The sequence below is a fragment of the Mytilus edulis genome, chromosome 6, assembly GCF_963676685.1.
Source record: "Mytilus edulis chromosome 6, xbMytEdul2.2, whole genome shotgun sequence".
Lineage (NCBI taxonomy): Eukaryota > Metazoa > Mollusca > Bivalvia > Mytilida > Mytilidae > Mytilus > Mytilus edulis.
This window is the reverse complement of record NC_092349.1, coordinates 3,476,759-3,494,053: the sequence shown is the minus strand read 5'-3', so window position 1 is coordinate 3,494,053 and position 17,295 is coordinate 3,476,759. Positions and strand designations below refer to the sequence as shown.

The 17,295-nt window shown below is 37.3% G+C and overlaps 1 protein-coding gene across 1 annotated transcript; it reads right to left on the bottom strand.

Annotated features, from left to right (window-relative positions):
• Window positions 1-678: 678 nt before the first annotated feature.
• LOC139526960 (uncharacterized) lies at window positions 679-16,268 on the bottom strand. Its single transcript, XM_071322142.1, has 3 exons — window positions 15,707-16,268; window positions 12,441-12,550; window positions 679-1,883 (listed from the first exon to the last, which is right to left on the bottom strand). The coding sequence occupies exons 1-3, from the start codon at window positions 15,937-15,939 to the stop codon at window positions 922-924; spliced, it is 1,305 nt and encodes a 434-aa protein (XP_071178243.1). The 5' UTR covers window positions 15,940-16,268; the 3' UTR covers window positions 679-921.
• Window positions 16,269-17,295: the final 1,027 nt, after the last annotated feature.

Here is a 17,295-nt window from a genome sequence, read left to right as displayed (position 1 = left end):
TGAGTTGTAGGTGTCGACTATATGTATAACTGGCTATAATTAGCAGTGGCATACTTTTTCATTCATTATTACTAGAACACACCCGCGAAATCGCGGGGAAATTGATAGTTAATAGTAATATATATATACATTATATACACCAGTGAACGCCATGAATAGTAAAGAGCCCCCCCCCCCCCCCCCAGTAAACCATCGGAATTAATAATAAATTATAACAAATATAATTATTCATAGTAAATGTATGTAAGTATACAGAAATATATCCGTGGATAGTAAACTATTGGAATTGATAGTAAATAGCAAATAATATTTATTTTCGTTTTTCTCCCAAAAATATCCAAACTGAAACACTTTAAGCAAGGATGATAAATGCTAGAACTCAAAATGATAGCAGAAAGCAAATGTATACACTTTATTCATAGTCTTTGTATGTTCAAAGTACAGAAAAACACAAACCGGAAGTCTAATCTGACTTGAAGTTTTGTCCAATGACGGGAAAGTATCCGGACGCATATTTTTTCGTTTTTCTCCCAAAATAACCCAAACTGAATGATCATAAGAATGGATGACAAATGCGACTATACATGTTACCTATAGGACACAGAGGCATGATGATTAATTTATCGTGGAAGGAGGAGAAGCGACACACAAAATGAGGTCTTCTCGTTTAATAGTATAGATATTTCATTGAAATAGTTATTTTGTAATATATAAAATCAAACATCAGTCATTATTAGTTCATATCACCACGTTGTAAATAGCATGTATATCATTAATAAATCCACACCGTAAATAGTATGCTAAAAGTAAGAAATTAATTGATTTCTATTATCAATATCATGGTCTTCATTTCGACGCTCAATTTAGTTCTTGTGGAACTATAATATGGAGTACATTACCAGAGCCTCTTTAATTTGCTCATTACTGTTTCAACACTTCCGGTTTCATATTGTTCAGATAATCCCTGTAATCAGTAGCTAATTCAACATGGAACTTGTGATCGGCTTGCTCCACCCCTGGGGCGTATCTTCCCCATTCGAATGACGTAGAACGCAAACCTTTCTGTACTCTCTCGCACAAAACTATATCTTCATCCTGGACTTTTTCACTAGCTCTAATGTCTTCAGCAATTTTCGCTTCTTTTTCTGTAGAATTGAGCTCATTCATAGCATCTTGTTCTAAATACCAGTCAAAAACGACTTCACAGTTTTCAGAGTCTATTGGATATGTGTAATTGAAATCTAACCATGGTCCATATCGATTTATAAATAAATTTGGATAAACATGAGAAAATAGAACGGCACTCCCGATTCTATCCTGTCCTTCTTTTTCTCCCTTATTACCAGAGGAACTCTGAATAGAAAATCCATCAAAAACCTCAGTTTTGTAGTCTTTTGGTTCAATTAAACCTGCCAAATCTTTATGGGCGTATTCTACATGATATCCGCCATCCAAATAGTTGTCAATGAACACTTTCCAATTGCATTTGACGCGATAATGTCGTCGTTCAACAAAACGAAGATTGTCGAGTCCCATTTTGTCAAGCCTCGTTTTAACTTCTTTTAATTGCACACCAAGTTCGTCTGAGTTTGTGTCATCTGTTGATAATTTAATGAAAACCAATGGACCCCAAGTTGTTACCTCAAGTGGTATCAAACCAAAATTTTTAGCGTTAAAGTTTTTGATTCCTCGTAGTCTTGTTGCCTTCGCTAGCCGTCCACTCAGTGTGTATGTCCAGCCGTGGTACGGACACTGGAATTTAGAAACTGTTCCGGAGTTGTCGTCTACAAGAAGTGTGGCATGATGGCGGCATATGTTGTAAAATGCCTGTAGCTTTCCAGTTTCGTCACGTGTCACTAGATAAGGATCGTCTGTTATAAAGCCTGTGAAAGAAAAAAAACAAAATATAGCACGAGATAACTAATATAGTGGGTAGGTGAAAAGGAGGAAAGTTAAAAGGGGGAGATAAACCATCCTCAAAGAAAAACAGACCATACAATGTATAACCAGCCAAACTTCAGCCACACATAAAACACACATGTACACAAGGTTTGAGCTACGAGAACGCCACCAATACATTGTGAACGTTTTTTGGAGGGTAATTATTTCCTAATTCAGTATGGACATCTGCCGCGGCTGAATACTATATATGCGTTATGATATTGTTTTTTTAGATATACTCTGTATTATCCATTTTTCGTGGATTTCTTGTCACAGAATTTGTATTGATAAGAATAGTATTTAATAGTCCTTGCAGTTTGCAAACAGAACACAGATATGTATGTGAAGTTAGCAGCCGGTTCGTTATTCGTTATTCGATATTCAATATCCAACCAGCTGCTAGCAGCCGGTTTGATATTCAAAATCTGCTGAAAAATTATACGAAAATTAAATACTTTATAACATATAAAGCATGATTTTCATAGTTAAAAGGACTGATAAGATATGTAGAAAAATCGTTAAATGACTTATTTGAGCTGTCGTAATTTCTCGTTGTCCTCGCATGTAAACCCTTTTCCATGTTAAATATTTTGACTTTATGTGATATAGAGTTTTGTCAATAAAACGACTTCAAAGATGTACTTTTGTGTATAATGTCTCTAAAGACAAAAAGAAAAACCAATAACTCTAGAAATATTGATAACTATTAATAGAAATATATATGGAAAGCCAAAAAAAAAAAAAATTTCAGTCAAAAGCTGTCAAAATTTTAGGACAAAGGGCACAGGGTTATGGTGAGAGCCCCCTGATCTCTCAATCTTTCTAATATTTTACAGACATTTAGTCAATAGGTAGATACAAACGTGACTAAAAGGAATTTGGGTAAACTTTATGTCTTCTATGTTTACGGTACGCCCAAAGTGCCAGTTGGATATTCAAATTTTATATCAAAAATCGACCCGAGACCGCTTAAATGAGGTTGAGACCCCCCTAGTCTTTTAATGTCCATAAAATTCAACCAAATCATTGACTCTGTATATATAAAGGTTGTATTAGATGGATTTTTGAGAGTAACGTCATCTTCAATATCTACGGAGTGCTTAGATTGTCACTTTTCAGTCAAACAAGAATGTGTCCTCAGTACACGAATGCCCCACTCGCACTATCATTTTCTATGTTCAGTGGACCGTGAAATTGGGGTAAAATCTCTAATTTGGCATTAAAATTAGAAAGATCATATCATAGGGAACATGTGTACCAAGTTTGAAGTCGATTAGACTTCAACTTCATCAAAAACTACCTCGACCAAAAACTTTAACCTGAAGCGGGACAGACGGACGGACGGACGGACGGACGCACAGACCAGAAAACATAATGCCCCTCTACTATCGTAGGTGGGGCATAAAAATGCTAGAACTTTAGGACAAAGGACACAACGTAATGATGAGAGCCCCCTTATCTCTCAATCTTTCTAATATTTTACAGACATTTAGTCAATAGGTAGATACGAACGTGACTAAAAGGAATTGGGGTAAACTTCATGTCTTCTATGTTTACGGTTCGCCCAAAGTGCCAGTTGGATATTCAAATTTTATATCAAAAATCGACCCGAGACCGCTTAAATGAGGTTGAGACCCCCCTGGTCTTACAATGTCCATAACATTCAACCAAATTATTGACTATATATATAAAGGTTGTATTAGATGAATTTTTGAGAATAACGTCATCTTCAATATCTACGGAGTGCTTAGATTGTCACTTTTCAGTCAAAAAATGTCAAAACTTTAGGACAAAGGGCACAAGGTAATGACGAGAGCCCCCTGATCTCTTAATCTTTCTAATATTTTACAGACATTTAGTCAATAGGTAGATACAAACGTGACTAAAAGGAAGTTGGGAACACTTCATGTCATCTATGTTTACGGTTCGCCCAAAGTGCCAGTTGGATATTCAATTTTTATATCAAAAATCGTCCCGAGACGGCTTCAATGAGGTTGAGACCCCCCTGGTCTTTCAATGTCCGTTAAATTCAACCAAATCATTGACTCTGTATATATAAAGGTTGTATTATATGGATTTTTGAGAATAACGTCATCTTCAATATCTACGGAGTGCTTAGATTGTCACTTTTCAGTCAAAAAATGTCAAAATTTAAGGACAAAGGGCACAAGGTAATGGTGAGAGCCCCCTGATCTCTCAATCTTTCTAATATTTAAAAGACATTTAGTCAATAGGTAGATACAAACGTGACTAAAGGGAATTTGGGTACACTTTATGTCTTCTATGTTTACGGTACGCCCAAAGTGCCAGTTGGATATTCAAATTTTATATCAAAAACTACCCGAGACCGCTTAAATGAGATTGAGATCCCCCTGGTCTTTTAATGTCCATCAAAGTCAAGCAAATCATTGACTCTGTATATATGAACGTTGTATTAGATGGATGTTTGAGAATAACGGCTTCTTCAATATCCAATGAGGGCTAAGATTGTCACTTTTCAGTCAAAAAATGTCAAAATTTTAGGACAAAGAGCACAGGGTAATGGTGAGAGCCCCCTGATAACTCAATATTTCGAATATTTTACAGACATTTAGTCAATAGGTAGATACAAACGTGACTAAAAGGAATTTGGGTACACTTCATGTCTTCTATGTTTACGGTACGCCCAAAGTGCCAGTTGGATATTCAAATTTTATTTCAAAAATCGACCCGAGACCGCTTAAATGAGGTAGAGACCCCCCTGGTCTTTCAATGACTATAAAATTCAACCAAATCATTGACTCTGTATATATAAAGGTTGTATTAGATGAATTTTTGAGAATAACGTCATCTTAAGTATCTACGGAGTGCTTAGATTGTCACTTTTCAGTCAAAAAATGTCAAAACTTTAGGACAAAGGGCACAAGGTAATGGTGAGAGCCCCCTGATCTCTCAATCTTTCTAATATTTTACAGACATTTAGTCAATAGGTAGATACAAACGTGACTAAAAGGAATTTGGGTAAACTTTATGTCTTCTATGTTTACGGTACGCCCAAAGTGCCAGTTGGATATTCAAATTTTATATCAAAAATCGACCCGAGACCGCTTAAATGAGGTTGAGACCCCCCTGGTCTTTCAATGTCCATAATATTCAACCAAATCATTGACTCTGTATATATAAAGGTTGTATTAGATGGATTTTTGAGAGTAACGTCATCTTCAATATCTACGGAGTGCTTAGATTGTCACTTTTCAGTCAAAAAATGCTAGAACTTTAGGACAAAGGACACAAGGTAATGGTGAGAGCCCCCTTATCTCTCAATCTTTCTAATATTTTACAGACATTTAGTCAATAGGTAGATACGAACGTGACTAAAAGGAATTGGGGTAAACTTCATGTCTTCTATGTTTACGGTACGCCAAAAGTGCCAGTTGGATATTCAAATTTTATATCAAAAATCGACCCGAGACCGCTTAAATGAGGTTGAGACCCCCCTGGTCTTACAATGTCCATAACATTCAACCAAATTATTGACTCTGTATATATAAAGGTTGTATTAGATGAATTTTTGAGAATAACGTCATCTTCAATATCTACGGAGTGCTTAGATTGTCACTTTTCAGTCAAAAAATGTCAAAACTTTAGGACAAAGGGCACAAGGTAATGACGAGAGCCCCCTGATCTCTTAATCTTTCTAATATTTTACAGACATTTAGTCAATAGGTAGATACAAATGTTACTGAAAGCAATTTTGGTACACTTTTTTTCTTTTATGTTTACGGTGCGCCCAAAGTGCCTGTTGGAAATTCAAATTATTTAGCGAAAGCCTACCCGAATCCGCTTAAATCAGGTTGAGACCCACCTAGTTTTTCAATGTCCATTAAATTCAACCAAATCATAGATTCTATATATATAAATATTGTATGAAAAGGGGAATGCTGTTGAACGGACTGTTCGCTTCTAGGACCAAACCAGAACCCTAGTAGAACCGAGGACCTTGTTTCAAGTACAAACGGGGATGATTTACAGACCTTTACAACGCACCTTCGCACAGCTCACACAAGCACCCCTTTTGATGTAAATTCCAGGTCCAAATGCATTGCTGACGGCTATTTCAACCAGGCAACTTAGGGCTCCAACACCTCATGCTGGCAGAATTGTGTTCGCCAACATAGACTTGCATTGCCCTTCCCGCTTAAATGGGTAGGAATCCACTTTCTTTTTGAATGTTTTTCTTCAATTGTGTAGTGCTTATTTCCATAGTCGTACCACTAGAAACGTTTCTTAGGAGCTTGGTGATATTTTTTAATCTGTTGCTGGGTAAGCACATCTTGTATTTACCTTGCAGGTTTGTGTGGGATAAACGAATGGTGAACAGGCAACCTTTTTTTGCTGCTCCGTGTAATTTATTAGCTTGACATTTTATCAAATTCAACCCGTATTTTGATAGACTATTTTCTCATACCTCTCGAAGATGAAAACGGATGGTAATATATTTACTGCGGAGATTGATAGGATCACCGTCTTGGTCGGTTAAGTATGTCTGCATGCGATTGAAAAGCTGTAGATATTGGACTGTTGGGTGGAGTTTACGTAGCTTACATTGATGATGCCACTGTTCACCAAGATGCTGTTGATACTGCTGATGCTAACAATGTAATCAATCTCTTCGTAACCGTTTGTTGCCTGATCAAATGTGTAGAGCTGTCGCTAAAATCCCAATACGGTGTTCGATTCCTTAAATTGTAGGGGTGAACCGGGTAAAATGCGGCTATCGTTTCCAGGGACAAGGATGGAAAACCCTTGCTTTTAGTCTGTGTGGTCGACGATTTGCTGCAACAGTGTGGTGTCCATTTACTAGTACATGTATTCATTAAATAACGACGTTCATCTTCTGACCATCCGATTCGAACTGGAGGACTCCTTCGGAGATTGCAAGTACAAATGCTTCGGTGTTGGCGGGAACATTACGCTCGAATTCCGCTCGAATCTGGAAGTCCACTCGGGCGAATGACTTACTTCGATCACAAACAGCGGCTATAGGTAAATAAAATCAGAGGGGTTGACACCACCGTTACTGAGAAGGTTTTCAATGTCGTAGAATTTCTTTCTGAAGTCTACAGCCTCCTTGAACACTCTGGCAACCTTGTTTTGTAAAAACCAGGCATTAAAGTCGACGGCTGAGTCGCGTTCAGCTTTGAGGGTGACATTGACACTTTGCGAAAGAGGATCCAAGAAATCTTATACAGGATTATTTTTGCCACGTTATTGACGGCGGCAGCCCTCGTAATGGCATTGGCATCTGAATAGCGAACGAGTGGAAGTTCGTGCCTGAACCCGTACACTATTTTATAGTAATAATCCCATAATATGTTTCAGGGGAATGGCAAACGAGTACGATCCTTTGTTGGTGGGCTTAGTGATAATGTATTCATGCCACGCTGTAAATCCAGTATTCTCAGTCTCGGCATCGGTAGAAGAATCCTTATACCACAGTCGGGTGAGACCCTACGTTTTGAAGAAGTCGCCGAGGAAGGTTTACATTCCAAGCATAGTGGTGGCGATGCCGGGGTCGTTAATGTGTTCAATCTGCTGACCGGAGAGTCGATATCATATAGTTTTGAAGAGATACATGATACCATTGTGAATGAGATCAACGTCTGCATATTGTAACGCCTCTGGTATAGCATTACGTCGCGCATATTTAAATGTGTGTGTGTGTTTACTTGCTTAACACTAGAACCTTGGTAGCAGGCCTTTTATAATCTTTCACTGGTAATCGTGAAACATGCAATGGTAACTTGCAAACCTTGGTAGCTGGACTGAGTAATCTAAGACACTGGTTTCTTATTCATTTCAAGACAAAATATAACAAAAACAGTTATAAGTTTAGCAATGACTATTTAATCAGTCATAAATCAATATATATATGTTATAAATAAATATCCCAAAGCAAAAACGGTTCAGAGCCCCCCTTGGGTGTTAATCGTCGTGCGTAAACATGGGAAAACGGTTTTACTATTTATAGTATTATAGTAAATAATATAGGTCACTTGTCAGGTCGTAAATATCCTAAAAATCGGGGTTAACATTAACCTGGTAATGGTTCACAAGTGGTATAGGCTCTGGTAATAATGGTATATCTATAAAAATGGTCAAGGTAATGTGATCTAAGCTGTCCAGAATCGTCTGCTACAACCGTTTATATAGTCCGGAAGTCCGCGGACACAGAAAGTGTGTCCGTTACTATAACGATAAGTGTGTCCGTAAAATTAACGTAGCGATTGGTTGTAATTCTGAATATACATAATACCGGGTTCTGGAAACTAGGTTATCTCTGTCCATTCCGATTGGTCCTTAAAACCGGAAGTTCCCACGGCAATAATATGGAACATGGCGCAAAAACAAATAGAAATACACAACTGTCGAAGGAAAAGGGGAGATATGGGCTTATCAAGAATAACCCTTAGTGGGAACGTACCCTGGTTACAATATAGACCCTTAACGTGATTGAATAAAACAGGTGAGCAAAAGGGACAAGCGATATACAGGTCAAACTAAAGCTGGGATCATGTCAAAGTACCCCCCTGGTCAAACAGTGAGAACGAACCCTGTCCTATCAATATTTCCCATAAACAATAATATAATACATACAATACAATACAATACGGCCGCGATACCTGAAATATAAAGTGTTCATAGGCATAGTCCTTCCGTTCATAATATAACAGTGCAGCTCAGAGTAACGGAATACGAAAATGAAAGTGAAAGTAGAAATGAACTCTCTGAGCAACACAAGAAAAGAATGAATCATGATACATATAAACCTATCATCCTTAACTCCTACCCTTAGGCATAACAATATGCAGTGCCGTCGTAATTTTGAAGTCTTCCTTCTACTAAGAAATAACTCTCGATTGTTGAAGGAACAGGTCTTGTGTTTCGATGTTGATTCGGATCTCCGCTTCAGAGTTGGTAAGTAGGGCGCCGGCTTAAGGTACGAATTCGTGAACCTGGTATTAATATTTTTTAAGATTTCCATCGTAGGTTAATCCTACTATGATTGTAAGGATGTCGGCATTATGGATTTAGTGAAAGCTTTGGACAAAATCATGGACGGTAGCGATACCACGGGAGATGAGATTGTTTAACTGTGTTTGGTTTTGGGGCTTACTGCGTTTAATACTGAGCTGTTAATTGGGCTTGCTGCGCTGGACACTGGGTTTTCGAAGGCGGGTCACTTTTCCAACGACATGGTCGACGACTTTGGCTACCCCCTTTCAACTCCTATCATGGTTGCATTGGTGTAAGCGTTCATAGTCTTACTTTCCAAGGCCTTGGCAGCAGAGGAGGTGAACATGCGACCAGCGATACCGGCGATAGTGTCAAACAAACTACCGCCGTATGCATACTTTCGAACAAAACCTTAAACATTTAGTTAGAGGATACTACGATGGAATTGCTTATTTTCCTTGGTGCTGATGTGTTCACCTTTCTTCATGGCATCGAGGATCGCCACAAGCTCGTTGCGCACACCATTATTTCAAGCACGGTCGGCAGCGTTACACAGATCCAGGCGATATATGGAAGAGCTAGTTAAAGTCAGAGTGTCGAAATACGGTTTGCAGTCCGCTACAATGCTTATCTTGCTTTAGATGTGCGACACAATATTTGTCCACTTGTAACTTTTTCATCGCCTTCGAGTTCTAGAGAGGGTCAATTGCCTTGTCGATTTATGGCACCGAAACTGTTCAGGATCTCTGCATAGTCGACAAGGTTTTAAAGCTTCGGGCTCAAACGATTCTGGTTTCTTTTTCACCATGAGTTCCAAGAGGTCAAGGGTTCCTTTGTACCTCAGAGCATTCCCGAAATATCATCACTGTCAGAAGTAACTGGTTAGCTTCCGATGAAGATACCATCGTTTTCAGATCGCGATCTAAAGGTGTGGTCGGCGGAAGGATTGTTACTGAGCTGCAAATACTGCTGTGCTCGAGGTCCGAGGACGGTGTCTGAAGGTGGTGCAATGGGTAGTGGGTAGGCAAACTTTGGTGGTGGAGGAGGGAGGACTGTCACTGCTGCAGGAAGGTATACAATCGTTTTGGTATTGCTGAAGCTGCCTCTCGCTGAGCCTCAACCACAGGCTTAACACCTTTGAAAGGGCCCGGTTGAGTACAATCTTCTCGAGCGGATGCTGCATGTTACTGGCTTGAATCTTCCGCTTGATCTCTTGCAACTCCCTGGCGAGCGCCTCACACTGTTTAGTGTCTGTAATTTTTATAACGTCATTTATTTATAGCGTTGTCATGACCCCCCCTGAGCGATGGTTCGAACACATCTAAGCGTTTGTTTGAACGCTCCTAAGCGTTGGTTTTCTGAAACCATAGGCATACATCTATCAAAAGGTAAAAAAAAATCACATGCATTTCTGCTAGTTTTTTAATAAAATTGAATTGAAAAGATCGATCTTTTTTTAGCTATTGGATCAATGTCTTTATCCTAACAATCCAAGATAAAATCAATTTAGGTCACCCAAAACCACTATCCCCAATTCAATGTTTTTAGACCCTGTTTTTGATCTTACGGTCCTATCGTCAAAAAATATACAATTCATGGTAATCATACCCGGTACGCCTGGTTTTTTTTTCATTCAAAAGCTCACAATTTGAAGATCTCAATCGTTCCCTCTCTTTTCCAAATTGGTGGTCAGCGGCTTGTTTAATCTCTCAAAACCCCAAGTGGTGATAGTTGCCCCCTTCCAGAATAAGAATTTGTCTTCCTATTAACTAAATGTCTGCATAATAAAAGAAAGATTGAGAGCTTGGGGGATTCTTACCATTGCCAAGTGTCCTTTGTCCTACATGTAAAAGTTGACAATATGTAGCTGAAAAGTGACAATAAAAGGCCTCCATAAATATCGAATATGAATTCTTTCTAGTACAACCTTTATATACACAGCGTCTATAATTTAATTAAATTTTATGGACATTGAACGACCAGGGGGTCTCACACTCATTTGAGCGGTCTCAGGTACGTTTTCACTGTATATTTTGAATATACAACTGGCACTTTGGGCGTACCGTAAACATAGAAGACAGGAAGTGTACCCAAATTCCTTTTAGCCACGTTTGTATCTACCTATTGACTAAATGTCTTTTAAATAATAGAAAGATTGAGAGATCAGGGGGCTCTCACCATTACATTGTGCCCTTTGTCCTAAAAATTTGACATTTTTTGACTAAAAAGTGACAATCTTAGCCCTCCGTAGATATTGAAGATGACGTTATTCTCAAAAATCCATCTAATACAACCTTCATATATACAGAGTCAATGATTTGGTTGACTTTTATTGTCATTGAAAGACCAGGGGGATCTCAACCTCATTTAAGCGGTCTCGGGTCGATTTTTGATATAAAATTTGAATATCCAACTGGCACTTTGGGCGTACCGTAAACATAGAAGACAGGAAGTGTTCCCAAATTCCTTTTAGCCACGTTTGTATCTACCTATTGACTAAATGTCTGTAAAATATTAGAAAGATTGAGAGATCAGGGGGCTCTCACCATTACATTGTGCCCTTTGTCCTAAAAATTTGACATTTTTTTACTAAAAAGTGACAATCTTAGCCCTCCGTAGATATTGAAGATGACGTTATTCTCAAAAATCCATCTAATACAACCTTCATATATATACAGAGTCAATGATTTGGTTGACTTTTATAGTCATTGAAAGACCAGGGGGTCTCAACCTCATTTAAGCGGTCTCGGGTCGGTTTTCACTATATATTTCTTTTTTGGGCGTTCCATAAATATTTCTATTCATATTTCTTAATGTTTTCTAGAGTAAGCGGGTTTTCTTATTGTTTTAAGAATTATCATGTAGAAAATAAATCTTTGCAGTTTTTTTATTGACACCAATTTATATTATATGAAGACAAATTTGCAACTTAGAAAAGGGTTTATATTCGAGGACAACGAGAACTTACAACAGCTTGAAGAGGTCATTTTGATAAGTTCCTACGTATCTTATCAGTCATCTTAACTATGAAAATCATGTTTTTAATGTTATCAAGTATTTTTTTTTATGATTTTCAACAAAATTTTGAATATCCAACCGACTGCTAGCAGCCGGTTGGATATTGAATATCGAATAACGAACCGGCTGCTAACTTCACATACATAACACAGATTTTAATTTAAATCATAACTTAGCGGGTAATTTTTATAACGAATATGTAAAAATGGTGATTTGTGGACATTTACAAAAATCTTCTTTCAAATATGTGCCAATGGATGATTAGCAAACAATAATCTATCAATCAGTATATCCACACTACATATTTTATATATAACATTGCACCTTTCCATTTGCGAAAAAAAAATACAGCTTAATTTATTTTTCACTTCGAGCTTGAAGATTTTAGAATCCTAGTAATTCTTTAATTACTTTTAAAAACTCTTGGTAAATATTTTATAATTTTAACTATTTTTTTTTATCAACTTCTGACCATTATATCTTACCTGCAATGTATTGACCTGGTTCCTTCAACTGATCTACTCGGCCCACTGGGATCCAGTGTTTTCTGAACACAGATGCTTTGTCTAGGGTGTGGAATTGCGGTTGAGTGTACCTGAAAAAGTATAATATTAACATGCAATATTTAACTTTTAAATCTGGAAAGGGGGGAGGTTCTAGTACTTGTGTGTTCAGCTTGAAGCAAAATTAAGCTATATATGTTTTTTTTCCCGATATTACACAAGAATAAGAAGATAATTCGAAGTGGGTCTTGGAAGGAATATAGTCGCCCCACTTTTCTTGAACCCTGGCTCCACCCGTGGGATAAGAATTAGTTAAATTAATATTTGTCTCTACTATCTTTTTATAACTTCTCTTCTGCATCTAGTTTTTGTTAAGACATCTGGAATCATTCACTTTAGAAGAAAAACATAGCACGCTTTCAAACATATCAAAACAGATCAACGGTTCCATAGGCTCATATTTTAATTCGCACGGACAGGGCCGTAACTACCTATGAGGCAGGGGAGGCAGTTGCCTCCCCTGAATTATCTACACCAAAAAAAAATTTTTTAATTAAAAAAAATAAAATATTGACAATATGAACACGAAGAACTTGAATTTATATTATAAACAACACAAGTTAACAGTTTTAACATATTATCATGATACGTGATATGTCTGTCATTTTTCGGATTTTGATCGAAAGTAAAGCGTTTCAGTATTTGTTTTTTTTTCTTTTTTCGTGTGGCCGTCCGTCTGTTATTCAGTATTGAGGGGGTCAGTATTCGTATGAGAACGCATATGAAACTTTGCTTTCGATAATTTTGAATTAAAACTTAACTATTCACATTTATTTTGGGGCTCAATTATTTAGGCAGAAGTTCCTTTTGTATTGTGAATCTTTTAAGATATCGGAAATTCGTTACCGGCTGAATCAACTGTTGGATCCTTTTTTTAAGTTTCCCGATCGTACGCGAATATTATGGTCAATGCCTTAGTAGGTAAACACTCCCATACGTTGTAGCATGGACTTTCTATACTAAGTATATACTAGACTAGTATAGAAAGTCCCTGTTTGATGTTATATACATGTCTGTTCAGCTTTCAACAATATTGAAATTCAAGATCCTCGATAAAAAAAAATATCTTGTGTTTTATAAGGGAGCTACCATTTGATTTTTATTTTTCACTCTAATCGGTTCTGCCTTTTTCTTTTTAGTTTATTCTGACTATTTTTTACCTAAATTGTCGTCCTGACTTTTTTTTGGCAAGTGTCACATCCTGCCTATTTTTTTCAAATATCATCCTAGCCCCCCCCCCCTCCCCATAAAAATCAAATGGTAGCTCCCTAATCTTGCTTTATGTTTTTTGAACTTACCAGTTTCTAAAAAATATCTTTAAATACAGAAAATACAGGTAATAATTGTTTGCATGAAAATTGCTCCAAGGATCCAGCAAAACGGATCTTAAAGTAAGGAAATCGAAGGAAAACGGGTAATTTTAGCCATATCATTTGAGAAAAAAATCCACGGTCACAATGTATTTAATGTTAATGTCAAAGTACAGCCTTCAAGACGGAGCTAGCCTTGGCTCAACCCAAACAGCAATCTCAGCTTGTTTTTGCATAAAAGTTGCTTCCAGGTTCAAGCAATACTGATGTTTCTTAAAGTAAGGAAATCGAAGGGAAACGGGTAATTTTTAGCCAATGACTGAGAGAAAAAGATCGGCGGGGGGAGGGGGGGCTGCGCCCCCTACCCATATCAAAGGGGGCTCAATCGGCGGTCCCCAAACTCCTGCCTCCCCTGAATTCGAACCCTAGTTACGGCCCTGACGGATGTTACTCATGTTACTTTACACTACCTATGTGTATACCATGTATACTACCTGATAGTATTTACTAACCACGACACCTAACAAAATAAACCTGATAATGTACATATATGATATGGGCAGAATAGAGATTAATATGGAATGTTTACTACCCATCAATTTATATAGTTTGATAAAGGCTATATCAAGGTTAAATGTGGTGATTCATATAAATATTAACATGTATTTCACTGATTATATACACTAAATGATCCTAAATATGGCCTTGATATTCAACTTTTACAAAAAATATCAAAATGGATTTTAAGCGATATACAATGGAATACCCGCGCGATCGCCGTCTTCGGGTTCAATAAACTTTAAAAAAAACCAAAATAATGAAAATTAAGCACAGCCACTTATCTCAGAAATAAACCCTTTCCTATACATACCCTTTTATAATAAATATAACGGTATAGAGGAAAAGTTTTTCTGAGACAAGTGTCTGTGAAATTAAGCTATTTTCAACCCCCTTGTACAATCATTTTTTTTCTGACAAAATTAGATCATGTACATTGCAGTGGCGGATCTAGAAAATTTCATAAGTGGGGGCCCGCAAGATGCATACGAGGGGGGCCATTCCCGTCACGCTTCAGTGATTCCCTATATAATCAACCAAATTTTTTTCTTAAAATGGGGGCCCGGACCCCCGGACACCCCCCCTTAATCCGCCTCAGTCTGCATTGTCATCTGCTGATACTATATTGATCTATATTGAGTTTTACTTGTTTAATATTTATTATGCATAAGGTTGTTTTTTTGTTTAATTGACTTTATAATTCTTTTACATGCAATGTATTAAAGTTGGATGTCATCGTCAATCGCTGCTGTGTATATTTTTTTAGAACTGCGGACGGTACAGATAGTAGAAGCGAGAGTAGAAGAGGTACATAATATCCTTTAAACATAAATAATTTAGTATTGACAAGAATGTGTCCACAGTACACGGATGCCCCACTCTCACTTTCATTTTCTATGTTCAGTGGACCGTGAAAGTGGGATAAAAATCTAATTTGGCATTTAAATTAGAAAGATCATATCATAAGGAACATATGCAATAAGTATCAAGTTGATTGGAATTCAACCTCCTCAAAAACTACCTTTATCAAAAACTGTACTAACCTGACACTTGCACTTTCATTTATATGTTCAGTGGACCGTGAAATTGATCCCAGAGTCAAAATATAATTTGGCATTAAAATTAGAAAGGTCATATCATAGGGAACATGTGTACTAAGTTTCAAGTTGATTGTACTTCAACTTCATCAAAAACTACCTTGACCATGCAATAACTTTAACCTGAAACGGGACAGACAAATGACAGGCGGACGGACCATAAAACATAATGCCCCTCTACTATCGTAGGTGGGCACAAAAAGCGGAACAAAGCTATACTTACCAGCTTGCAGGTGGGGTTATAGCTTCCTCGACAGGAATACTGGGCGAAAACTTCAGGACTTCACTGGTAACATAGTCACTGATACCTTCGGGAAAAAGCTTCTGATTGAACAACCTTTTACATGGTGCTTCATCGCTTTTGCATCCCAAAGACGTTTGTGGGGTACAGTAAGACCGCGTAAGCTTTACACTTGTTCTTAATCTGCTAAGAATGTCACATACTATTATTCTCATTGTCAAAAAAACACTGCACTCAATTTATATAGACAGAAGTCGATTTGTTTTTCTTTTAGTCAATCCGACTTGTCGTTCCTCGACTAATTCATCTCGACGACATTTTCATGCTACTATAAATCACTGAGCTGAATTTATAAACTAATGTCCTACAATACATATGCTCCGATAAAAGGAAAGTGTATATGTTTATCAATACATATTTGTGTAAACAAATGTGATAACACATTAAAAATGTATCATATGTATGGCAAGCCGAATTAATAAAAAAAAATCAATATAACATATTGTATAAGCTAGTTTACCAACGATCGGATATGGACATATACACATGTAACGAAAAACGATACCGACACGCTTGTTTGTACAACAGAAACACTATCAGTCGTGTTGCTCATGTTATTACAAACCCGGTAAATAGTATAATTTGGTATGTCACATTCATTATTGTTCATGTAAAGGGAAGATTATTGTACTTACGACAAAGGAACATATATATACGAGGGGGATAGGACCTTTATCTGGATTCCGGGATCGTGTGTTTTTCAGCTCGGGATTTCGGGATTGACCCTTTTGTGATCCGGGAATTCTTTTTTCGAATGACGGGATGTCGGGATTTAAATTTATTTAAATTCAGGACCTCGGGATTTCGTGTTTTTAAACCTAGGATTTCGGGATCAGGACTCCTCCTCCCCTTCATATACGATATCATCTGTGAAACGGATAATATTCTAAACGGTCAACCAACTGGTGATGGCGTCCGTAAAATATGAAGGGATGATTTCAACTCACCATTTGCAACTCTTGGTTTGTGAGCAGCAATCCTCTAAGATCAAGAAAATCATAATAGGAAATACAAGACCGCGCGAGAATATCTTATCAATTTGGAGTTATATAATGTGTATGCAGGCGGCGCGCTGCTGTAATGGTGCCACATAAAATCATATGCATATGGTTATTCCACAATTCGGAAACTAAAATCATCTCTTTTGTCGTAAAGTTTTGTTTTCAACCGACCCTCATTGTCAATTTCATGATATAAATCAAGATATGATGTAGGCTTATAACTCTATCTGTTGTATTCTTTATCTCTAGTTCGATAGCGTATATATGCGTTCAACACAGAACATTATCTATATAGCGGTATGCATAGGTCAAGGATATTGCTATTTTTTTCTTTCTTCCTAAAAAGTTCCTGTATGAAGTCAGTTTCATAAGAATAAAGGAACAAGTTGGCAAGAAGAGGGGTGCACATGGTTCCCATGGCAATACCGATAGTTTGCTGAAAAACGGATCCTCCACACGTAAAAGAGGGACGAAAGATACCAAAAGGGAAAGTCAAACTCATAAATCTAA

Bases quoted from the DNA above. Each gene is read 5' to 3' on its own strand.
- LOC139526960 (XM_071322142.1), bottom strand. From the start codon at position 15,939: ATGAGAATAATAGTATGTGACATTCTTAGCAGATTAAGAACAAGTGTA. The intron at 12,551-15,706 runs GTAAGTATAGCT...ATACTTTTTCAG, and splicing joins ATAACCCCACCTGCAAGCTG to GTACACTCAACCGCAATTCC. The intron at 1,884-12,440 runs GTAAGATATAAT...TTTCTTTCACAG, and splicing joins ACCAGGTCAATACATTGCAG to GCTTTATAACAGACGATCCT.